Genomic DNA, 24,413 nt, shown 5'->3' with positions numbered 1-24,413 from the left:
TAATTTATTTTCAGCTGGGGAAATGGAAAGCACATATATAAAATGTGCGGTAGGAAATAAGAAAGGAAATAAGAAACAGTAGGAAATAAGAGAAACTGAGTGGTCAGGTGAGGTTAAAAAACAAAAACACAAAAGAGCTACTTTCTTCTGGCAGCCGAATTTCACTCTGAGTAGCTGAAAAGGTTCTGAGAGTCTGGACTGGTGGTAAAGCTTCACTGGGAAGCCCTGCATGTTCAGAGCTGCCCAGTGCCTGTGGAGAGATCCCAGTAACTTCCCAAACACGGAGAGGAGATTGGGCATGTTAAAATAGTACTTGAAGGTGGTGTCGTCTTTGAACTCAAGACTCTTTTGGTAGCCGGTGGAAGCCATCAACTTTCAGTCCTGTTTCGTTCTTAAATCCAAATCGGAGCAGACTGGGGGCTTTTCTTTCTTCCTCTTGGTAGGTTTGAGTAGGAAGCCAGTGTTGCACAGCCACCAGAATACCAGCTGCTGCTGAATGTGTGGTGTTATGCTCAGATTTTGAGTTACTTCTTGGAGTGCTTCTTGGGATGTGTTGTAGAAGGTACCTCTGGCTTTCTTACTTTGAAAGCAGAGGCGATATTTAATAAGCAAGTTGATGAATGGTATTATTAGCATTGAGATTTGGAATTTCCCCAGTGGCAGAAAGTGGCATGTGCTTGTGGTTGTTTTTATTTTGTTTAGTTTTGTTTTGGTTTTGTCTGTTTGGTTTTTTAAATAATAAACCCTTCCTGTGACCTGCTTCTGTGTTAGAAGATACTAGGGAGCTCTTGCTTCTGGGCTTGATGGAGCTGCCAATTACATGTTTGCTTCAAATAGTAGTTTCTTGATTATATTTTAGAAGGGTCAGAAGAGATTTTAGCCAGACATCAGAATTTCACAGCATGGTGTAATTTTATTTAGCAAAGCACAATATTAGCAATTAAAATAATTATATGGGGAAAGGAGGGAGGTTGTGTTTGAGTAGCAATATGTGAAGCATTTTCAACACTGAATTTTACTGTGTATTTATCAAGAGAATTATGCAGTAAGGAATTATAAAGATGCATGTCTGCTTCCATTCTTAATGATTAAGTGGCCTAGAGGAGATACTTCACATCTTTCAGAAATAATCTTTCCATTCTAAAAAATGATTCTATGTTGATTCATTTTTATATTTTAGTGGTGTATATGCAGAACCAAAACCCCTTTTATTTTGTGTGTTAGCATTTGTTAAATAATGCACTTCTGCACTGCAGAAGCCTTGAAGTTTCAGGTCCCTGAAGCACGGAAGCTAACTATTTAGGATTGCTTGCTTGACAAATGAAGTATTTAGCAACCATGAACAATTAAGCCATGCTTATTTCACTTGTGTAATTAGGTACTTACAAATAAGTTCGTCGATGATTTCAATTATAAAAATTTCTTTTCAGGGTTTGAAAGTAGTTGCAGTAATGGAGTAATATCAAATAAAGCGCATCAATCGTACTGTCACAGTAAACATACAACCACCAGCTTGAATGTACCAGAGCTCAACAACATAAATGTGTCAAGATCGCAGCAGGTTAACAGCTATTCCAGGTGAATAAACCTCCATGCTTCTAACTTACGTTAAGGTTTACATTGTCCACATGCTTTTATTACAGAGAAGAGTTTTCAGAGGAGTTTGATTTCTGCCCCCCTCCCAAGGATAGTTAAAGCATTTAGTGGAGGGTGCCAAGGAGGAGCAATGCTGCTTCCCTGTGATTGCACTTTGGTTTTGTTTTAACTTCTTCAGCTCAGTAGGCTATTTTCTCCCATTCAGTTAAAAGAAATGCAATAAATAAAATACAAACATAAATTACCTTGCTTGTAGCTATTTATGGGCTACTTTGAAGTTGTACAGGGAAGATGAACTAGCTCACTGGCACTTGTGACTTTAGTGTAAACCACTGATGTTAACTTAAGCTTCCTCAAAGCACGTTGTTTTTTTGGAGAGCAGTAACACAAATATACCCCCATTCCTTGCGGAGTTACCCTGTACTGTTTGAATGGCATAGGAAATAGTGTAGGCAATTAAAAGTTTTCCAGATATTTTCCAGTTAGAGGCATTATCTGCAAAGTGAACATAATTGGGATGTGTATGAGGTGTGGATCTCTTTCATTGCACACAGACACAAAGAACTGTTTGCCTGCCACCTGTCACTTGTGCAAAGAGTGAAAATATTAACCAGGGTGTAAATACTAAGCTCTGTGGGATGCACAGATGCAGCAGGACCTAAGTTCCTGTGAAATCTGTAAGTACTTGGCTGTGTTGTCCAAGATGCATTCCCCAAGCTACCAACTAGGATGTGATGGAGGTAACAAACTGCAGTTGGATAGTGATGGCTGGGGAGGGGAGGAAGTGAGAGCAACAATTTCCTTTTTAGCTTCACAATTTACATTTGCGTCAGTGATCACCTCTGCCAAACAGCTTGGCAGAGTCCAGGCAACTTTGGGATTTTTCACAAGATGAGGACAGTTCCTTTGCTGCGGAGCTGCCTGGTTAAAAGAGACATTTCTTGGTTTCTTCTTTTAAACTTTAATATTAAATCTTTTTGCTCTCATGAAAGGTTTTAGGTTGTCCGTGACAAAATAAAACAGGCTTTAGAATGGGAATAGGATAGGATGTAACTGTCAGGAAAGGTCAGCCCCCAGAGCCACACTGGCACTTTCTAAAAGTGCCGTTGTGACCCGCTGTGAGCAAAGTGTGTTGTGGAGTTTCATGCTCTCAGTTGGCCTCTGAATCTTCTTTCAGTGTTGTGATGTTCTTGATATTTGCTTTGAATTTTTCTTCCGTTTCTCTGACATTCCATTGAGAGAGTGAGTTTTTTTTGGAGAGAAATATTTACCTAAATATGGTATTCTCAAAGTAGGGTTTATATTTAGTTAACTGTGTTTAAAAAACAAAATAAAATAAAATTGGAGGAGGGGGGCATGAAATAGTGTATTTCCTCAATGCATTTTTATCTACCTCTTTGTATGTACAGGTACATAAACAAGAGCTTCTTGCTGTGTATTTAGAAAGTGTTACACTGCTTACTGCTGCTATAATGGTGGACACGTTCCATTTTTCAGCATCTGAAAAAGTTGTTTTTACTGAATGCTAATGTTAGCTGGGAGAACCTTAAAAATTCCCTGCTGCTTTGGTCTACCTTGGTAATATCTAAAAGCAGTGTTTCAGTGGGCAAGATAAGGATGTTTTGTGGTGAAGTTGTGAGGAAGATAACCTCAAGTTCTTTAACGTGAGTCCAATTTTTGTTCATTCCTCTCATTTCAGCAATGATGTAGACATGGAAACAGATCACTACTCCAATGGGGTTGCTGAGACTTCATCCAATGGCTTCCTAAATGGTAGTTCTAAACATGATCACGAAATGGAAGAATGTGACACAGAAATGGGTCTGCAGTGATATTTCTTACATTTTTATTAAGTGATGGCAACAAGGTTATGTTTTTACTTGCAATGCTTCCCAACTTGAAAATTAAGGATATTAGCTCAAACCTTAATTTTTGTTGTTGTTTTTCTGCTGTTATGATATGTAAATCTTAAAATTGCTGATTTAGGTGGCCTGCTATCAGTGTGAGAACAGGGGAAAGTGGTAGTAACTCACGGATATTTGAACTAGTATCAATTTTTAAGGAAATACCTTTCAGAATAAGTACCCTGCTTGTGCAGAGTGCCTGGGCTAGGGCTGGCAGGTGGCTTCTCCTGCTTCCAGTCCTCTCAGCACTCGTGGTTCTCGATGGCATCTTTGGAGTCAACAGTAAGAGGAGAAATTGCAGAGCACTTACACAGGGTACAAAGAATGGTGATGATGCTAGTACTGAGTACTCAGGAAAAGAGCTATATTTGGAAACTGGGATGTAACAAAAAAAAAAAATTCCACCAACATAATATGATCTAAAAAGTAACTGTTTTACTTAGCCTGCTTTATGTTCACTCCTAGCTGCTGATGTTAGTGACAAGTGGGTACGTGAGTACCCTCTGAGTGGCTGCACAAGTTAAAAAGAGAGCGTTTACTCTGCCAGTACAGCACTGACTGTCCCTGCCCAGTAGTGCTGAAAGCAGCCACATCACTTCAGTGAGAGCACGGGCTGGAGGCTGGGCAGCGGGTGTTATTCCTGCATGCATCTGGAGAAATGGGAGCACCCAGCCCAACCTTTCTGCATTTGCAGAACCGTGCTCTCAGGCCATCGATTTAAACAGACACCGGTTAATGCGGAGCTTAAGTGAAATACAAAACGCAGGACATTGCTGGTTCATGTGGCTTTGCTGGTAAATACTGCGCAACTGTTCCAGAGCAAATCCAATTCTGTTTCAGCCCTGAAGGGGGGGATACTCAAACTGCCAGGCTGTTTTGCTGCATTATGCTCTGAAACCGGGTAACAACAAGGCCTCATTTCTCTGACAGAAAAAACAAAACGCTTCTTTACTCTCTTGCAGCCTTGACCACAGAGGCTTGCTGTGACAGACGTGAAGCAGCTGCACAGGGAGCAGAGAGGGGTGGTTTTTGTCTTTTTGTGTGCTTTGTTTTTTGATGTAGAGGGGTTTTTCTGCCTTTGTAAAGTGATGCCCTAGATTGGGCTGCAGCTAGCAACAAGCACCGCTGCTTGAAGACTTGCAGGTGCTTCACCTTGTGTAAAAAGGAACGTGGCTCCTCAAACCACATTGTTTATGGCATCAGATTGAGAATTTTGTTCAGCTTTTTGAAATACTTACACGTTTTCCTTAGTGCTGTGTATGTCATATAAAGTAGGCATAAAATTTTGTTTCAAAGCTCAGTTCTGTTGATGAAAAATGGCAAAGAATGGATAAATCATTTTTTTACAGGTATCTCTAGCTGTAAATTTAAGAAAGGCAGAATTTTCAGAGAAGCTAAGGGTTAATTTACTATTCAAAAACTGCATGAATACCTATTAAAATCAGTAGTACTTGGGATTATTGTACCAAATGGTAAAGAAAGTGATAGCAATGTTCCATTTCATTACAAAAGAAGCCCAAGATGTTCAAATCATAAAGCTAGTATGTTGTACAAGGACTGTGTACCTTCTAAACAGCAATGTCTGTCATGGGAGCTAGGGGTTTAGTTCTTTTTATCCTAGTTTACTGGTTCAGGGTTTGGCCTATCTTTAGAAGTCCAATGACAAAGAATTTAAAAGGTAGCTAGAATGTGGGGGCTCTTTTATTTTTTTTTTCAGTAAAATCTGGTTTATAGTCCCAGTTAGTTTAATACAATTTGTTGTAAAAAAAAGCAGTATGTGTGGATGGCTTTTGCCATTAAGTAAATCTTCCAAGTTACTATTAATTAAGGAGCAGTTTAACAGGGTGCAGCACAGGAGTGCTGTCTGCCAAGATCTGTGGCCCTACATGCTTTCCCCCTGAGAAGGCAGATGGTTTTAAAGCGAAATCAGTGCACCTAGATCCCTAGCTTGCTTCTTGTCTCTTTATTAGTGGTGATGATGACGATATCGTTTTTGCAGAAGTAGATTCAAGTCAGTTAAGGCGTCAACTGTGCGGTGGCAGCCAAGCAGCTATCGAAAGAATGATCCATTTTGGAAGAGAATTGCAAGCGATGAGTGAGCAGCTAAGAAGAGAATGTGGCAAAAACACAGCAAATAAGAAAATGCTCAAGGTATGCTTAATCCTGAAATTGTGGTGGTAAGGTGAACAACCATGCTGCCCAGTGGGAACTTTTCACAGCATGCTGCCTAACAGTATTGTTTTGCTTCTCTCAGACAAAAGTCACAGAAGCTTAAGCATTCCAGTCAGCTGTGAGGTAGCACCATCTTGTCTGTGTAGCACATTCATGGGGGAAAATAACTTCATGCTGTAATATTCAGAGCAGAGCTGAATTTGGCACATCCCTTTTCTCTTATTTCTGACCATGGAGCTTGGCTACTGGAATCAAAGTACAGCTTTCAGCGAGAATTGGTGCAGGTGCCAGAAATGTGTGCTCTGTTTAGTATGCTCAGCGTGTATAATTAGTTTACCTTGACTTGAGGCTGCCCTGGAAAATAATTCCCTTACCAAAGACTGACTGCCTACAATTTCCAGTCTGTTTTTTTCTTGCCACTTACTAAAACACTGATTTTATCTTTCCAAGTAATTTTGTTGGGAAAAGCACCACTTGTTTAAACCAACTTCTGTTAGATTTTTTTATCCCTTTGTACTGATGAAGGATTTTTAGGTAAAAATCTGTCTTATAAAACAACTGTCTTCTTGCTTTGGAGTCATGAGTCAAAATGCGTTAAGAAAATGGTCCTAGCAGAATTTAGCTGTGATGCAATAATGATTTTTTTTTTTTAATTATCTTTCCACAGGATGCTTTTAGTTTACTTGCATATTCGGATCCTTGGAGCAGCCCTGTTGGAAACCAGCTTGACCCGATACAAAGAGAACCTGTGTGCTCTGTGCTTAATAGTGCAATACTAGGTAAGGCCTCATGGTTTGCATGTTTGGTATCCCTGTGCCTTTTGTTGAAGAACGGCAGCGCTGCTGCTCACCTTGCGTCATGTGCTGGGTTTAGTACTGGGCTGCTGGCTGAGGGATCAGTGAGGGGTGGCAGTGCAATCATGCTCTGCTGGCTGGACAGAGTTTTGGGGGGGTGTTAGTGCAACAGATGTAATACCTGTCTGGTTGGTTCCAAGCAAAAATGGGCTTTTTTAACATTGGGGCTAGGTGGGGAATTTCAAAATGTCACTTTATTCCTGTTTTATATCGCTGTAAGGGTAAGCTTTGCATGCAAATACAGGAATTTTGTTTTCAGTACATGAAAAATCATGAAAACTAATGAGGTATTTAAACTGCCATTGTGAATCCTCTTTCAGAGACTCACAATCTGCCAAAGCAACCGCCGCTTGCCCTCGCCATGGGACAAGCCTCACAGTGTCTAGGATTGATGGCTCGATCAGGAATTGGATCCTGTGCATTTGCCACAGTGGAAGATTACCTACACTAGCTATGCATTTGAAGATCTGAAAGGTGTTGTGGCATATTCGACGTGGAAAGTAGACCAGCTCTGCTGACTGGAATTTGGGATTTTAATTATGTACTAAGGACAAGTCTGTCGCTTTATGTTGCTTCCTAGTTTACAGCATGATGCAAATGATTTCTAACTTAGTGTTAGGAGAAAATTTCCATCTTTAAACCTCTTAGGCAACTAAGAGTGGAAAATATCACTGATAACGTCAGCCATCCAAATTGACAATTACAAATCCTCTAAACGATTGTCCAAAACAAACCAAAAATCCTGCTACCTTGTGGTGGGACGGAAGGATAGCAAACGTGGATGTGTTAGCATATGGGTGAGACAAACATCAAGCAGGATGACTTGCCAACCTCCACCCCCATTGTTACATAGTTCAATCAATGTAATTTGCAAAATGCATAAACACCTGATGGTTTGGATATATAGTGTTGATGGGAAGAAATGATATTTTTTAATGTGTACTGTAAAACTTGAATTACTCAGGAGCTGAGTGAATATGTTTGTTGCTACTTACAATCCCAACCTGTTGATCTTAGTAGTTTTTTTTGTTTTAACATGGTCTTTTCAACTTTGTTTCCTTGTTTAACTACAGACAGCTTCTGTTGTGTAGACTCACCAGTTTAACTGTTGTATTATAACAGTATTACATGTCAACACAGTGTGGTTATGACCTATTTATATAAAAACCAAATATTTAGTCAATTTACAGTCTTAATTTAATCTTTGTACACCTTGCATTTTTAAAAGTGCTTAAATAGTACTATATTGCAATAAAATGTAGTGGTATCATAATTAACCAGCCATTAAAAACTTACTTCTACATACGAGGTAGCATGGACGTGTATGCTACACTTTCTTTGAGCTGTTTAACCTAGACCAGTGCTTCTAATGTGGCCTGATTTGAGCAGGGTGCTTCAGGGGTCAACCCTGTGCTCCTACTGCACTGCATCAGCGTACCGTAGCAGCTGAAGTGCTGACAGTTAAAAGCTGAGCGTGTTCTTACCATGAAGCAAGCACGGCCAGCAGTTGGAGGGGTTTAAGAAAGGCAGCATCCAGAAGGGTAAGTACAAAGTCATTTGTCTTTATTCTCTCATGAAATGGAGTCCAGCTCTGAGCCCGGCTGTAGTGGCCCCTGAAGGTCACCCTGTCCCTGCTGTGACCCAGCGCTTCGTTAGCTGCCCCCAGTAAGTTCTGAAAGGGGCAGGTAAAGAACACTGGGCAATGGGGACACAGCTCGGTAAAGATCAGTACCTGCTGAAAGAGCAGTGGTGATGGAGAAGGGGGCAGAAAAACAACAGCTGTTACATATGTACAGGTAGTGATAATCTTTAGCCCTAGTCCTTGATGGCATGTCTTCATGCTGTACTTTACATCTTCCTTGAAATCCAGTGTTTCTTAAACTTCGTTGCTTTTTGCTTTTTTTCTAGCCCTTAAAACAGAAACAAAACAGTAAGGCTGTAAGCAGTTCCCATGTCCAGCTCTGTAACCAGCAGCCATGTATTTAATTACTGCAACATTTGAAGCTTAAGACAGGAGAACTGAGGGGACAGCTGATAACACTTTTACTTTCAAAGCACAAGTGAAAAACACTGATGACTAAGGACTGCTACTTGAGTCTAATGTGTTCCTCTGATCTTCATGATCACAGAATGGAAGGGCCCTTAAAGATGACCCAGTTCCAACCCCCCCACCATGGGCAGGGACACCTCCCACCAGCCCAGGTTGCCCAAAGCCCCATCCAGCCTGGCCTTGAGCACCTCCAGGGATGGGGCATCCACAGCTTCTCTGGGCAGCTTGTGCCAGGGCCTCAACCCCCCCCTCACAGTGAAGGATTTCTTCCTAACATCTGATCTAAATCTTCCCTCTTTTAGTTTAAAGCTATTAGCCTCTGTCCTATCCCTACAATGTGATATCAAACTGTGATTGCCACAGAAGCAAATTCTATGACTGATGGGCAAGGTGGGCTAGGATTGACGTGTCCAAGTCTGTCCCCATTCATTTTGGTAATGTCCATTTTTTATAGGGACAAAGGGGCACTACTGCCCTCTGCTCTCACTAAGCAGGGATGCTAGGAAACTAAAGATCTTAATCTGAAATGACTTCAGCAGCTCAAGCTAAAAACCCCCAAGTAAGAATTAGTAAGAATTATCCAATTCAACAAGTAACCGTAGCTCTAACCCTGAGACTGCTGCTTACTGTATGAAAAGGGAGCTTATGCTTGTCCTACAGGCTCTCTCCAGCAAAGCATTCATTAGGCACACTCAGGCTGTACCATCCTGCTCCCCTCCTTTACTATCACTTTCTTCTCATAAGAAGGTAGGAAGCTACAGCCCTGTAACATGCAAAAACTTATTTAAATCTAGAAAAAATAATTCAAGCGATACCTGCATAAAGTAGTACCACCTTCAGTTTTTTTTTGTTTTTTTTTTTTTTTTTTACACTTACCCCAAGATTTGTCCACAAACTGAACTGCAGCTTTTTTAACTGGATCTTTCTTGTTTGCGAGGGAAAAAAATTCATTTGCTGAAATGGAGATGAGCATCAATTACTAGGTTTAACGCAGACAAACCTCGACGCAAACCTAAGGAAAACTGCGTACCACTTGTTCGGTTGGTGCCTGGGCCGTAGAGATGGCTGTACACGAAGTCTTTGGCTGTTTGTTGGTGGAGCCCTGTTAGGCTCTGATCTTTTAAGTGCATAGCTGTGTAGTTTCCTTTTGACCTATTTAAAGAAAGATTTAAATCATTTTAGCATAGTTACTGAACCCAGAACAACACTCACCCTCTAGTCAGTATTTTGCTACTTGAGCACAGCAGCTGTCTGCACGGGCTTCTGATGATCAGCCAAGCTTTGCAGCAGTATTAAAAAAATAATAATAAATGGACTGCGAGCCTCAAACTGGTCCTGCCAGAAGCTCCTGCAACTTTCCGCTACAGAATGAAATCCAGCAATTAAGTCCCCAGCAAGTGGATGTGAGGCAGAACACAGCAAAACCTCTACTGGTGTGCTGATGATGGCCTGGATAGCTCACACCAGGTGAGAGAGGAAAGACAGGATTCTTCTCAAAATTCCAGTTTGAGGTGGTATTACCCAGTAGAATCAAGAAAGCTTACATGTGCACACACACACACTAAGTCTACCTATGCACATGTTTGTAACTGTACCTATACAGCAAGAAGTGAACAAGATAAAGGAAGAAGAATAAAGCCCAAAATGTTTTTTTAGGAGTTCAGCTCTGCCTCTGTTATTGACTGTGTACCTTTATTAAGCATTAAAATTAATTCGCCAGTAGCTGCAAATAAATTCGGAGCTGATCATTACATTCCTAAATACAGCACTTAAAAAAAATTCATGCATGGTATTATCTACAGCCACAATTAATTTAATTAAAGAAAAGCAAACAATCCAGCACACATGTACATCAGCAGGGTAAAGGTACCTACCTGGAAGCCACGTCATAAGATCTGCTGTTAAGATATATTCTTACAAGTACAGCAGCATAACAGGGAATTTAAGCACATAAATTTGCTTCTGTGAGAGAGCGAGCAGGGGCAACACCACCAAGTGCCAAACCTCTGCTGTGACTGGGGGAAGCAGTGCTGTCACACCAAGACAGAAGCCCCACACCTTCCACGTTGGCATACCTGGCACCCCTGGCTTTGTCCTGCTTCACCTGTTTGAGCACACGGCCTTCGCTCTGCTTCTCAGACTTATTGCCAGGCTGCTTGTCTAGAGAAAATTTAATAGACACAACAAAAAAAAAAATATCCAGAACATTATGAATCAAGAGCAGTAAAGGGACCACAACCAGGAACGAAACAACAACCCAACTGAGAACCAAGCTAACTCCAACAAGTGTTTTTTCAGACCCTCTGGCTAGTGAAAGCTAGCTAAGTGTGTTACAGGGAGGAGAAGGAGCACCATCCTGTGCCATTCACTTTTTCTGTTCCTTGGCATCAACAACAACAGATGGGATTAACCACAGGACAAAAATCCAGTGCTACACAACAGCTAAGCATTGCTTGCAAAGAGCTTCATTCTCTACTAAACACATACCACAGACACTGAGCGTTCAAAACACCACACCGAGCTCATCTGTTATACACCAACTATTTTTTTTAAAAACAAAAAATAAGTAGCAATAGTTATACCAGCCATCTAATCACGATGAGAGAATCATTATTAAAAGAACACTCTACAACTTATTTTTGTGTAGTATAAGAGGGGGCTTTCTAGCCCCTTTGAGGAGGGCTAGAAAGCACCATTCGGGAGTACCCTGGTGTCTGATTTTCTAGTTGAGGGTTTGTAAAAATTAAATAACATTTTTCAAGTGTCATCAACTATAGAAAGTATCAAGGCAGCTAAGAGCTCTATCTAAATAGCTTCTATAACTTGAATGAATGCTAAAAATTACCATCTTTCTGGCCATCCTTGCTTGTTTCTGTTTGAACACCTGCCTGCTGCCCACGCTAAAGACCTCAGACCTTTTACCTGAAACCACTCTACATCAAAAAACGTTTGTAAGAGGGCACTGGCGTCAAGATTAAGCACGACCACCACCACCCCGCTCTCTTTCTTTGGCAGCAGCCCAGCGGCGCCTCAGCATACCTCGCTCAGCTGCAGCGGGCTTCTCCGGTCTGCGGAGGGAGGGAGAGAGGGAGGAGGGAAGGAAGGAGAAAGGCGGTCAGCGCCCAGCAGAGGGCTCGGGGAAGGCACCGTGGGTGACCCCCCGCCCGCCCCCAGCCTCACCGTCCTGCGGCCAGCTCCTGCAGCAGCGCCTCGGGCAGCAGCTTCCTCCTCTGCGGGCACACGGCCGTTACCGGCGGTTAGCAGCCGTTAACGGCCGGGCTGTGGGTGTGAGGGATGGGATGGGATGGGTGTGAGGGTGGCGTTACCTTCTGCTCCACGAACAGCTCCTGCCGCCGCCGCCGCTTCTCCTTCAGCAGCTCCCGGTGCCTGCGGGGGGGGCCGGGCCGTCAGGAAGGGGAAGGGGACGGGGACGGGGACGGGGAAAGGGAGGGCAGGGGGCAGCGGGGCTCGGGCCGGCCCTACCTGCGCGCCGCCTCCCCGGCCAGCTGCCGCTCGCTCTCGGCCGCCGCCGCCGCCGCGCCGAAGGACAGCTCCTCGGGGGCATCCTCGCCATCGGAGGCCGCCGGGGAGGGCACCACGGCCGCCGCCGCCGCCACCTCCTCCTCCTTCTCCTCCTCCTCCTCCTGCTGCTTCCTCCGCCGCCTCACCATGGCCGCACGCGGCCGCCCGGCCCCGCCTCGGAAGCGCCGCTGCCTTCCGCCGCCTGGCCGCGCCCCCTCAGCGCCCAACGGCCGCCCCCTGACGTCTAACGGCCGCCCCTTCCCGCCCAACGGCCGCCCCTCAGAGCCCAACGGCCGCCCCCTGACGTCTAACGGCCGCCCCTTCCCGCCCAACAGCTGCCCCTCAGAGCCCAACGGCCGCCCCCTGACGTCTAACGGCCGCCCCTTCGCGCCCAACGGCCGCCCCTCAGAGCCCTCCCCCGGCCATATCCCAGCACAGAGGGAGGCTGCGGGCAGCTGCCGCCTTTATTGTGGAGCCGCCGTCCCCCCTCGCACCCACACACACACACCGACACCCCCCGGCCCCCCTCAGGCGATGATCTCGCTGTGGTGCCGGGCCAGCGCCGGCGGCAGCGTGGTCCCGCAGGGGCCCGAGAAGTGGAACCTGCAAGGGAGAAGCTGGTGTTAGAAGGGCAGGCTGCCTTCTCGGAAAAAAATAATAAAAGGAGGGGTTTTGTCTTCTTTTTTCAACAGTCCAGCCTTACCTGAACTTGTCTGTAGCGGGGGTGGCTTCCATGTTGAACTCCGCAACCGGCACTCCTCGGGCGGACACCTGCGGGGCGAACATGGCAGCGGGGTACACCACTGAGGAGGTTCCCACCTGCAGGGGCGTCAAAAAGCCATGAGCAAGCCCTAAAGCACACAAGAGCCCTACAGAAATGAGGGGAAAGATGTACAGTTAGTGCCACTGCACATTTAGCTACCTGACGTGGTGTAGGAATCAAAAATCGTTTGATTTTTGACCCAAAGAAGCCTGTTTGTTTTTCTGGGATTCACGTTTGTTTGTTTTCTCCTCATTTACAGCTTTAATGCCCCAAATGGCAGACTACTTTCTGGAACGCAAAACAAAGCGTCCCCTCTAGCACTTGAGATTATTTGGTGAGTGGCATGCAATATTCCAAGCAAATGTTTCGGTCAGTGATGCAAAATGTATGTGGCATGTAATAAAAAAGCAGCACTACCATCTTACAACACTTTGTAATTTTTTTTAAAAAGAAAACTGATCATCAAAATAATTCTCGGGGGCTTACAGCTCCCCTGGGGAAGCACAAAGGCATCTCCTGTACCCAAGAAGTGCCACCCTTGGATTTAGCCCCCCCCCTGTAACCTCCTAGGCTATGAGACCTGCACCCACCACCAAGCAGAGGTCGCACATGTCCAGTTCCTTCTCAACCTCCGTGAGGACGTCAGGATCCAGCGTTTCACCGAACCACACAACGTGGGGACGAAGGAGGCCGTTGCAGCCATCTTCCTCACACCTGTTTAAAAATCACAGAGGTACGGCATGATGTTTCTGATGCGGGCATTTCAACCTGCACAGTGGCAGAATGGTTTTCATTCTCGTTTGGACACATCTGCCTTAGTTTCTTACTGCAATTCTCCTACTACACACTACCAAGCCCATGACTCCAGGTGTGTTCTGCCCTCAGTGCTCAAGAACACAAACAAGCAATCCCTTTGGCATCACGGTAACCTTCCAGCACCCACTCCTATTGTCTGGGGTCTTCCTGACGTTAGGTTTAGATTTAGACTCAGTCTCAGGGCAAAAACCCGTGTCTCTTTATCTCGCAGAATGAATTCGTGTCCTTCCAGAATGACACAAACAGTACTTTGAGATGCATCAGGCATGAAGAATCAATAGCAAAAAATAAAGTCATCAATACGTACTGAGGAAGCTGTTCAACTGGAATTGAAGCATCTTCTACATCTGGATCTGGAGCCCTGAGGTTACAAAATTGAAATATTTATTCAATCACACAAAGGGAGTGCACTTCATATATTACTAAAAACTTGGTATTCCCTAAGGCACACTCTCTAATCAAGGAATCTGCAACTTCAGTCAACTTAAACATCTCCTACCACCCTAGCCTTCCACACACAGGGCAGGCGGACTTCTGTGCAGAATTATCCCAGAGCTGCAATCGGCTTCTCAAAGTCAGACAACGGCACAACAACTATTTGTGAAGCTATCTAAGATATGGTGAAATGCAAAGGGACTAAAGGGACTAAAACTTGACGCCTATGCCTATCATCCCCTCCCTGTTTTATTTATTTATTTATTTATTTATTTAAGTTCAACAGTGAAAGAAAAAGGATGCAGGAGCCCACAGGACTGTTCCGCAACTTAAGAAGAAACCCTGGGAACTGCTTTTCCTTCCTTTTTGTTTCACACATCTGCATTTCACGACCTGTAATCCTAAGAATCTCACTGATGCGTAGAAGCAAAAGAGCTACTAGGTGCTCAAGAGATGCAGAAGAGGACAATCCTGTTATAGGCTACAGCAATGACAGCCTGATGTAAGGAATGAGCGCATGATTTGAAATATGTGAAGACAAAGAGGATGGGAGCGAAGAGCTGTTGTCAAAGCGTACAGCAGCCTAACCAGAGAGCACAGGAAGCCTGCACGGCAGGTAGGTGTATTACCCTTTCCCCGCCAGTGCTGGGCATATCGGGCTCTTGTAATTCGCAGTCACGTTTCCACAGTTGGTGCAGCGAGTTTTAAATAAACTTCCTGAAACACAGAAAAAGGAAACATCAGGGATCACACAAGTGCTCTGAAGCGTGGCTGTACAAGCAAGTGGTGATGTTTATCCTCGGTGGCCTTTGTTTGGCTTGTGGGTAACCCACACACGACCAGGACCAGGTGTTGCAACCCGGCAGCCTTCCGACTGAGGCACTGTCTGCACAGCGCACGCACACATGTTTAGTTTGCAGCCCGGGACAGCCGAGTTGCAGTTTTTGAGAGGAAAATCATTCCTTAAAATATTACCAAAGGAGCTGATTTCTGCTTACTGTTTCTTCCCTTGAAAGAGAAACATTGTCCATAAGAATAATAGCAATAACATGCTGGTTAACGCCACTTTTTTTTTTAAATGCAAACTCCCCAAACCCAAATAGTATAACCTGTAAATGTTTGTAGAGTTAGTAATGAGTGCTGTGGAGCTTCTTTTTGTAAAGAATAAGAATAATCAAAATGTAACTATACCCCAGGATCTATCACTGGACCCACAACTGTAAATAAACAAACTGCGTCATGCTCCTCTGCCACTTCCAGTCCCCTCCTCCTCGGGAAGGCGAAGCACAGGCAAGAAGGACAGGACAGGACAGGACAGAGGGCAAGCGGCAGGCAGCACAGAGGGCAGAGCGCCAGGGCTGGCAGCACAGCTCTTGCCCAGAGGCCTTTTATTTGTGACACCACTGCCACCACGCAGCTGAAGCCCTCGATAGACTCTTTTCCCTTTCTGAAGCAGCATCAGCCAGGTTTTACCCTCCGCATGCATTCAGGTGGATGTAAGGCAAACCCGAGCAGGTGGGAGGGGAGAACCAGTTCCCATGTGAGTCAGAACCCATTAAAAAGTCCAGTGACAAATAAATGGGGGTATGAAGAGCCCAAAACAACTTCCAAAAGAGAACAGGGTGATACCACAAATAAACCGGTAACCACTAGCATGCAGTTAAGACAAGTTTCATTTCTCCCAGCAGTCATCCCGCTCCTTCTCCCCAACGTTTTCCTGTCTCGTGGCAGCCAGGTGAGCTGATCCTTACCATGAATTTCAAGGAGGTGCTTGGAGCCTGCCTTCCTGTGTAGCTCGTCGATGTTCTGAGTAATGACCACCACGCTCCTTCCTTGTTTGCTCAGCCGCTTTTCACACTCGGCGATGGCAATGTGCGCGGGGTTGGGGTGCTTGCTCAGCATCACCTCCCGGCGGTAATGGTAAAACTCCCACACACGGGAAGGGTTGCGTGCAAAAGCGCCCGGAGTGGCCAGTTCCTGAGAGAGATGCAACACGTTGCTCTGATAAGGAAGATGTGAGAGAGCCCCGCGCCCCGCCAGCTCGGCTGTGCCCTGCAGAACTGGACAGGCACAGACCACTTGTACCCAGATGCAGTGACAGGAATAAAGGTCATGAGCCATGTCCCACCAGGACCACGAGCCAAGGTATCTTACCAAGAGGAGATAACTTGTGTTGGCCATCACATAGGGCCTGACACGGTACACTGGGACCTCGTTCTGTGCTGCCCCCCAAGCCCCGAGGAGGTTAGTACGGGCCAAAGGATGATGAGATGTTTCCCCACGCACCACGTGGGGCGTTCAGAACTCGTTTACACAGCAGCCATAAAACTCAGTGCTGTGCAGATGCACCTCCTGTGCTAACAATTTCTTTTCTGCTTTAGTTTAAATGTAGCACAGGCCAAATTACAAGCCTAACATCTCTTTAATGTGCCTGTAAAATCTAAAGCCACCATTAAAAGAAAACTAGTTGGTATCTTTGGTACTGCCCTTTATTATTCTGGTAGAAGTTTCTTAAGATTTTAAATTAGGAAGGGCCCCATGAGGCAGCAAAACACTGAGGTGTCCAAACAAGAGCAAACAGCTAAGCTGCAAGGCGGCAAGAAAACAAGGACAGTAGAAAGACCCAGAGCTGTTTGCAAAAACTTCATTTTTCCCCGAATGGCTGATAAACCAAACCACGAAAAAACACTTTTAGCTTCTTCTGACTCTTCACACTCCCATGGAAAAACTGATGGAAAAACACAGCAGTGCCGTGAGTACGTACCTGTGCTTGCCACTTTCTCCAGAAACCTCCAGCTCCTCTGAAGGTGGGAACTCCGCTCTCGGCACTAACACCAGCTCCTGTAATTATGGCTATGTGCTTTGCTTTGGCAAAGACTTCTCGAAAATCAGCCATATCTGGACATGGGGGAGAAGGATGAACAGCTGCTCAGACACTTAAATGCTTACAAAAGAGGCCAGACAGACAGTGTTGGCAACAAGCATCCAGAAATGGCTTCTGCATGCACCTGCCAGGACTTCAATTTCCAAATACCATTTTTTTTCTGAGTTTCTGTATATTGGATTTTGACAGGCGTTTCTTGGAGGGCCTCAAAAATATGGGAGCAAACCCAGTAGGGCAACATGTATCGAACCAGGGATATACTGAGCATTGGAAAGACAGAAGCCTTAAAATGAAGCCTTCAAAATCGAGGTGACCTAATTCCCAGTTCAGGTCGGATCACCTCACTCCACCCAGGAGGATGTTCACCTCCTTGGCCACCAGGGCTCCTCAGCAGCTCCTGGTCTCCTGGGTGTCCACCAGGGCCTTTTCTGCAAAGCTGCTCTCCAGCAGGTCAGCCCCAACCTGGGGTTACTTCAAGTTAAGGCGCATCTTCAGGTTTAAAAATATATACAGTAATTATTTTTTTTTACTACTAGACTAAACAAGGCTTCTGAGGTTACCCAACACCCTGCCCCTGAGCTGCTGCCCATGCTCGAGGCCCTCCATAATTCCCATCCAAAGAAACGAGGGCTGAGTTTTATTGCCCATTAGGGGTATGAAAAGAAAATGCAATAAAGCAGCATACATTTGCATATTTGTTATAAATATTAAACATAAACACGTCAAAGGCAAGGCGCTGACTGCAGCTACGCGAGAGGGGTGCAGCTGTACAGTCTGTAGGCACAGGAGATAAACCTTAGCAGCCCAAAACCAAACCAGCTCCACACTCCCCTGTGCATTTTGAATTAACTGCAGGCTTTGTCTATGACATGAGACTTTCTAGAGTTTTAAATCAAGCTTCTGCTTGATTGTCATCTGTTCGGGACACCGAGGCAAACAAACACGAGTCTTACTTGAGCTAGGCCGAGCCATTTCCAAGCAAAGCTGCTGTTTCTTTGCAGAAGGAGGCTTAAGAGCGCGGGACACCGGGGAGACCAACCTTCTGCTGGCTACCTGGAAGAGACTCATCGGTGTCACCTCCGGGGGCTTCACCTGCGGAGAAACAGCGGCAACACGAGCAGATCACTCAGGGAATCCTCCGTGAAGCGCAGGGCACAAGCGCTACTCGGGTTATTATTTTCTTAGGAGGCTCAGCAGCTCCGCTGCTCGTCCCTCCTGCCTGCAGGGCTACCGCAGCAGCGACCCCAAAAGCCCCCGAGGGGCTGAGCCGGGCGGCTCAGCGCTGCCTCCGGCTCCCCCTGGGGCAGCTCCGTGCCACCGCAGGGCGCTCACCGTCCCCGGCTCCTCACGGTCGCTGCCTCCCTCGCTTCATCAGGCGGCAGCAGAGCGCCGGTACCACCGGTACCCCCAGTCCCGGAGGCGCTGGGCCCGGCCCCGGCCCCGGCCCCGGCCCCGGCCCCGGCCCCGCCGTGCGGCCCCGCACGTCCCCGGCCCGCCCCGCCCCGCTCCGCCTCCAGCCCCGGGCGGGGAAGGGAAGGGAAGGGGCGGCCCTGCGCCGGCTCGGATTTGGGGTGAGAAGAGCTGGTTTTAGCTCGGTTTGCCACGGACCGAGGCACAGCGGCTGCTTGCACCCAGCCTCGCTCGCCCTTCCGCAGCAGCTTCACAGCCCGTCAGTCCCTGGCAACCCACCTGAGATTTCGGGCGGTACTATGAGGCTGTGCTCTCAGCTATATGGTCTGAATTTTGGGGTATGCCCGTGTTGGACCCGATGATCCTCGTGGGTCCCTTGCAGCTCGGGACATTCTGTGATTCTATTCCGCTGTGAGTTTTGTGCCATCAGCAGCTCGAGGGTTTCCTAAAACGCAGCCCCAGACCCGAGGAAGCCCTCCACAAGTACCGCCAGGCTGCAGAAGCAGCCAGGGAGCAGCTTCGGCCTCTGCCCGGCCTGTGCGGGACTGGAAACGCTGCCGGAGGGGAAGGGGGACACCAGCATGGGGCAGGCAGCGGGTCAGGCCGGGGCAGGTTGCTCCTGCTGGATCACACCTCACCTTTCCTCCTCTGCGCTGCTCCGCAGCACTGCTCCTTATGGTGTGACAGCGTTTCGTACTCTGCCTTTGGCTGCAGATACAAAAGGAGCCTTTTGTGGGGGAGTTTTGGGGACATCAGAAGCAGCGGCTGAAGGCCCTGCTTGTGCTCGCTGGAGGGAGCCAGCGGTTCCCTGAGAGCTCTGGCTGAATCTGCATAAAGTGCCGTAAGCTTGGGAAAAAAGCTCATCAATTCAGAAAACAAGATAGAAGGCCACCGATCTAATTTAGCGTTGCAACTATCCTGCTGATTAAAATCACACACTTTTATTTGGAGTAGCCAAACCACTGGGTTGACAGGTTCATGCTGGCAGCTCAGGCGAATGGCAGACTGGCACTGTCAGTTGCTATTGAGCATTTTGATGGGGTTTGGTTTGTTTTTGTTTGTTTTTCTTTTTTAACTTCAGGTCTTAGAATGGATCGCACGTCCTGCTTATTAGGCAGCGTGCTTTAGATGCTGGTTAAGATAGTATTTAGAAACAATGAAAAGCAATTTGCAGTTGGACGCTCCCCGTGGCATTCTTCCACTGGTTACAAAGTTCAGGGCAGCAAGCTGCTCCCCTGACCCCAGGAACGGAAAACCTGCTTCTGTTTAGCAGCCCAGTCCGAGAAGCACATCAACCAGAAGGCCTGCCTGCATTTTCACATTACGTCCCAGCACTCATTAGGCGCTTTTCTTCTAACTTTAAATTAACCTCGGGCAGGACGTGTTAATGTGCCAGCTTCGCAAAAAGTAAACGTCATGATAGCACAGGTTATGCCAAAGGCTTACAGCTTGCAAACAGGTTGGCTTCTTTATGTTTCTCTGGCATTTGTAGACTGTATGCTCCAGGAAGTACAATTATTTCAGTGCTCCTTAAGCACTCATGTATTCTGTATTCTTAAAGGCTGAGAACAATGCACAGCCTTGCTCAGCTGATGCTAACCTGGTATAAATTCTGCATCTTTGCCATACCAGAATGGCTACGTTAACTTTCAAAATTGTTTGTAGTGGCCTAGGACAAATATTTATACAAATGTGCATATACATACACACTTTTTTTTTTAAAAAAAAAAGCTTTATAAAAAGGTTAAGTGGCATCTAAAATTAACTTCAAGATACTTGGCAGTGTTCTAGGATCATCTGTGCCTGATAAAATACTCCTGCCTAAAGAAGTTTTTGCTGTTCTGGTAATTTCCTCCAGCAAGAGTCGTCGTTTACGCAGCAAGAGCAGCTGGACACCACAAGTTCTGTAAAGGTCTTCATTCCGCCAAAATGGATTAACACAAGCGTGTGAGAATCCCGTCTCAGAGCTGCCAGAAGTTATGTCAAGGGCAAGCACACTGAATTTTGCCCGCCCCCCCGGCACACCGCCCTCCCAGCTGCCAACCACGTTCTGCTCAGACGAGGGCCGTACACTCTGAGTAAGGAGCCTGCCTTCCAGGAACCTGTCCAGTCTCCCCTTGGCCCACACCTGCTTTTAGTGCCCGTGCTGTTCCCCGGCAGGAGTTACGCAGCTCTGCTTCCCCTTGGAGCGAAGGGAAGGGAAAGCAGCAGGTGAGGAACGTGTATCCACGTGGGCTCTTCCCATCCTGTGCTGCAGGAAGCAGTTAAAACAGGTTAACGCCACCCCGTGTTCCACTCCAGTCGCAGTCCTTCACCACTGGTACAAAGTATTCTGCATCTGAGCACCAGCCGCTGGTATCAGCTTGGGTTTCATGGTGTCATGAAACCGAATTGCATCAAATACAAGTCAAACATTTTTTTTAAAATCCCAAGTAAACAGTCTGTATTCTAACACACAATACGTCTGTACCAATTAAATACAGTATGGCAGTATATAAATTACAGTTCTTTACAGTAAATAGTAAAACACTAGAGTCCGCTTACTGTACACAACAATCAAAGAAAGAACAGCAGCTTTTCAGTAAGGTCCCAGGTATCGCAATCACTCACTTGCTAAGAACAAAGAGAACAGATACAGCAGGCCATTCACTTCACCCATTTTTTACCATGTCACTTTACAAACATCCAGAACACTTGTACAGGCATCTACAGTATCTACACGTGGAACAACATTCTTAGGAATTCATGAGCACCAGACACAAATCCCTCCATCATTCCCATTATTAAAATAAACTTTACAGATTAAAATTACTTTAGCAGTTTCTATTTCATCTTGATAATAACCAGCAAGTAACAAGTGCAAAGTTTGCAGTCACGATCCATCTACTGCTTCTTTGTTTCCCTGTTTCCCCCACAAACCCCTAAAAAACAAAAACAAAACCCCAAATGTTGTCCTCTCACGCCCTTGCAGTAATACTGTTTCTGCAGTCGAACTGCCCGGCTGGCTTATGTTAACACATGAAACACCAGACTCTGAGCTTCAGGCATCGTTAGTCACTTCACTACAATGCCAAGTCAGCACAGTGGCAGGCCTCTAGGAAGACAAAAAAAATGATGAAGCAGTTGGATATTTCAGTGTGCTTAAACACAGAACATAAGGCTGCACGGTGCCCAGTGACTAAAAGAAACATGGCACCACGTTATCTGTTAAAACATTTACATAGAAAGATATAAACAGCAAATGTGTCAATCTAAAACAAGTTCTTTGGTAATGAAGAACAGCAAACTGTAAGGTTTTTTTTTTTCCGAATACGGATTTACATCCTGTTTTTCCACAATAAAATATTTTTTTTTGTTGTTTAAAATATATCTCCCAAGTTGTTGCGTAACAAATAGTCCAGTACCTCAATTATCTACAGGTCAGCTTTAACTGTATTTTAGTGTGCAGCCGTATCTGCCCACTGGCAGATGAACTATAGATACACATTCATATATATAATATATATATTATTTATAAAAAATTAGAGAATTAAGTCAAGGACTCTGGAGAATACACATTCTGTATGGACAGATTAAAATGTACAATAGCTTCAAAAATTCATAAAGTTTTCTACACAGTGACGCGTGTAGTAAGTGCAAAAATACTGCCGTTTAGTTAATCCATGATTTCCTGTTTTCCTGTTTCCTAGAAAAAGCAGAAGCCGCCGCGTCTCCTGAATGACAGAGGACTTCGCCTGTTTTAGACGTGGAAGATGAGCCTTGAAGCACGGAACTTCTCCGTTTCTCTACAGTGGAGGATGCCTGAGACCGCGAAGTGCTACTCCATTTCCTGGTGGAAGCTGGTGCTTTACTGAGGCGTCCGGGACGAACAAACACGCCGTGTCGTGGCTTGCAGTGGAAGTACTCTTTACCTTTTACAGTTCCGTCGTGCTTCCCTTCGATGAAAATAAATGCACAAAATTAATCATCGGAATTTATCGGAAAATATAACTGTAGCATTGAAGAGGGCATGTTTTTGGCTGTCTGTGAAACAGCCAAGTATTTTAGCTGTGAGTGCTAAAACCACACAGATAACAAGCACTAGTGTGAGCAAAACCTGGAAAGGAGGGCTTGAACTGTGACCAAAGTGGTGACTTTACCTAAAATATTACTTTAACTAACAGTTTAAAAAGTCAAACATTTGTTCATTTTAAAAAATGATCCTCAAAACCAGTTACTTGTAAAGCTTAAAACTTATCTGTCAGAGAAACTTCTAGTATAAGTGCTAAAAGCTATTAAGCTGCTAAAAATACTGTCTGAGGATCTGAAGGCACTTTCTGTTGGAATCTCTTAACACTTACAGAACACTGATTTTCTTCCAGACCCCATCAAGTTAAAGTTAAAGGCAACTTGTACTCTATAATCAAGTTTTTGCCCAGGGGGAAAAAAAAAAACAAAACACAGCAAACCTCTGAAAGCTACAGGCAGCGAACCCATTTGACAGGTGGTGCCCATTGTTAGCACTGCCCATCAACACGCACACTGATAGAAAAATATCTGCCAATCTTAGGCGTTGCTTGTTTTTCTGATCTATAAAAGCAGACACATGATGGGAACTACTACAACACGCAAAGCGTTATTTTGCATTTAGCAAGAAGAACAAGGCTGTAAGAGATCTGAAAATCAATCCTTATCAAAACATCCTTGTAAACAGAAAGCCCAGAATGCTGCATGCCAGACGCCAAGCTATTATGGAATTCGACAGCACGTGGTTGCAATGCAACCTTAAAATAGATCACGCTAACTGCACAGATAACCAAGAGCACATTTAGGCTTACCCAGCTGAACATTTAGCTCAACTCCAACCCAGATTCCAGCTGAGAAATCCACCGTTCCCACGTATCTCACCGTGCCCATCTTGTTACTTCCGACGCAGACCTGTTCACCCACGGCCACCCAGCTGGGCAAGACATGGGTGTGATCTGCAGAAGCAGCCTCCTCGCAGTCGGAGCCATCCAAGTGGTCCTTCCCGCTGAAGTCATCTATGGAAGCATCAGGGTAAGTCTCGTGGTCCAAAGTCTCTTTTGCTAACACAGAGCACAGAGGCCGTTCCCCGGTGCTTGCAGAGCCCGCACACGTGCCCTGCTCCTCGTCAGTTCCTTGGGACAGCTCCGAGGCACTCACTCCGTTGGAGGACGCAAGGGAACAGGACTGCGGGGCTGTCGAGTGGTCAAAGTCCTTTCCGTCTTCGACGCCCATAAACTCTGTAAATGAATGATCTTCAACAATGTCCATCGTGTGCTCAACCGTTGCTTCACGCGCTGAAAATTCAATCGTACGACAGGCATTTTTGCCATCAGAGGAGCTTAGAGCTGAAAACGATCCAGCTCTGGGTAAATGCTGAGAGTCTTTGTCAGTGGCATTGAGGGACAGTGGGACTTGTTCTGTTAAGGCACTGTTTTCTTTCAGTGGCAATGTAGGTAACTTTTCTCTCGCTAACTCCTTTTCTGACTCTCGAAACTCCTTGTTCAAAGAAGATCTTAAATCATGTGCAAGGGGTGGTCCTGAAGAGTCATTAGAGTCCAGCTCCTTGACGTGACTGGCTAGCTGGTCTGTGCTATCACTACAGGGAACAAGCATGTCAGACAGGGTAGCGTTAGAGGCACTGTGGGAAAAGTAGCCACTAGTGATACTGCTAGTGGTGGGGCTGCGGGATACCTCTTTCTCAAGAACACGTGAACTCATGAAGTCTGATTTAGAAGAAAACCACTCCCTGTTTTCCAGGCTAGCATTGTAAACACTGAAGTCAGCAAACTCCTCTGGTACATAAGGTCGGAAATTTTTAAAGTTTTGTGGACTTATCAGCTTCTTATTAATGGCCTCCAGCTCACTGTCTTCCTCCTCAGAGTCCTGCAAAAGAAGAGAGTTGAGTGGGATTAGCATTGTACGACAGTAATCTTTTTCAAGAAAATCAACCTCACTTGATTTTTCCCTTCTGAGCATGGAGAAATATACATGTTTAGTACTC

General features: G+C 45.6%; 4 protein-coding genes across 8 annotated transcripts in view; 1 reads left to right on the top strand and 3 right to left on the bottom strand.

The window, feature by feature from the left end:
- RANBP9 (RAN binding protein 9) overlaps positions 1-7,661 on the top strand; it is a 37,845-nt gene extending 30,184 nt beyond the window's left edge. Inside the window, exons 10-14 of one of the 2 annotated variants that reach the window (XM_032181336.1) lie at positions 1,431-1,578; positions 3,296-3,417; positions 5,500-5,651; positions 6,340-6,451; positions 6,847-7,661. In XM_032181336.1, the coding sequence (XP_032037227.1) occupies positions 1,431-1,578; positions 3,296-3,417; positions 5,500-5,651; positions 6,340-6,451; positions 6,847-6,977 (665 nt within the window). In that variant the 3' untranslated portion in view covers positions 6,978-7,661. The remainder of the gene's footprint in view (positions 1-1,430; positions 1,579-3,295; positions 3,418-5,499; positions 5,652-6,339; positions 6,452-6,846) is intronic. The other variant, XM_032181335.1, reaches the window with a different exon arrangement.
- A 407-nt stretch (positions 7,662-8,068) lies between these two features.
- On the bottom strand, positions 8,069-12,266 carry NOL7 (nucleolar protein 7). The gene is made up of 8 exons (XM_032181337.1): positions 12,060-12,266; positions 11,903-11,963; positions 11,757-11,806; positions 11,616-11,644; positions 10,652-10,736; positions 9,607-9,728; positions 9,453-9,530; positions 8,069-8,436 (listed from the first exon to the last, which is right to left on the bottom strand). The coding sequence occupies exons 1-8, from the start codon at positions 12,245-12,247 to the stop codon at positions 8,375-8,377; spliced, it is 675 nt and encodes a 224-aa protein (XP_032037228.1). The 5' UTR covers positions 12,248-12,266; the 3' UTR covers positions 8,069-8,374.
- Positions 12,267-12,544: 278 nt separating this feature from the next.
- SIRT5 (sirtuin 5) lies at positions 12,545-18,420 on the bottom strand. 2 transcript variants are annotated; one of them, XM_032181866.1, is made up of 9 exons: positions 18,329-18,420; positions 17,950-18,088; positions 16,877-17,010; positions 15,864-16,089; positions 14,742-14,829; positions 13,985-14,038; positions 13,452-13,575; positions 12,802-12,917; positions 12,545-12,701 (listed from the first exon to the last, which is right to left on the bottom strand). In XM_032181866.1, exons 2-9 carry the CDS (start codon positions 18,062-18,064, stop codon positions 12,626-12,628), a joined length of 933 nt encoding a protein of 310 aa, XP_032037757.1. In that variant the 5' UTR covers positions 18,065-18,088; positions 18,329-18,420; the 3' UTR covers positions 12,545-12,625. The 2 variants fall into 2 exon arrangements, with proteins under 2 accessions (XP_032037757.1, XP_032037758.1); XM_032181867.1 differs by lacking the exon at positions 18,329-18,420 and having other exon boundaries at positions 18,036-18,086.
- Positions 18,421-21,051: 2,631 nt separating this feature from the next.
- The window catches only part of KIF13A (kinesin family member 13A), a 113,638-nt gene continuing 110,276 nt past the window's right edge, over positions 21,052-24,413 (bottom strand). For all 3 annotated transcript variants that reach the window (XM_032180872.1, XM_032180870.1, XM_032180871.1), the window contains 2 exons: positions 23,224-24,295; positions 21,052-22,341 (listed from right to left, as the gene is read on the bottom strand). In XM_032180872.1, coding sequence (XP_032036763.1) covers positions 22,058-22,341; positions 23,224-24,295 — 1,356 coding nt within the window. In that variant the 3' untranslated portion in view covers positions 21,052-22,057. The remainder of the gene's footprint in view (positions 22,342-23,223; positions 24,296-24,413) is intronic.

This window comes from Aythya fuligula, chromosome 2 (assembly GCF_009819795.1).
Source record: "Aythya fuligula isolate bAytFul2 chromosome 2, bAytFul2.pri, whole genome shotgun sequence".
Lineage (NCBI taxonomy): Eukaryota > Metazoa > Chordata > Aves > Anseriformes > Anatidae > Aythya > Aythya fuligula.
The sequence above is the reverse complement of the archived record's forward strand: the minus strand, read 5'-3'. Positions and strand labels throughout refer to the sequence as shown.

Bases quoted from the DNA above. Each gene is read 5' to 3' on its own strand.
- NOL7 (XM_032181337.1), bottom strand. From the start codon at position 12,247: ATGGTGAGGCGGCGGAGGAAGCAGCAGGAGGAGGAGGAGGAGAAGGAG. The intron at 11,645-11,756 runs GTGAGGCTGGGG...CTCCCTCCGCAG, and splicing joins CAGGAGCTGGCCGCAGGACG to ACCGGAGAAGCCCGCTGCAG. The intron at 9,531-9,606 runs GTACGCAGTTTT...TCTCCATTTCAG, and splicing joins AGGCACCAACCGAACAAGTG to CAAATGAATTTTTTTCCCTC.
- SIRT5 (XM_032181866.1), bottom strand. From the start codon at position 18,064: ATGAGTCTCTTCCAGGTAGCCAGCAGAAGGTTGGTCTCCCCGGTGTCC. The intron at 16,090-16,876 runs GTACGTACTCAC...CATCTCTCTCAG, and splicing joins GGAGAAAGTGGCAAGCACAG to GAACTGGCCACTCCGGGCGC. The intron at 14,039-14,741 runs GTAATACACCTA...TTGTAACCTCAG, and splicing joins CCAGCACTGGCGGGGAAAGG to GGCTCCAGATCCAGATGTAG.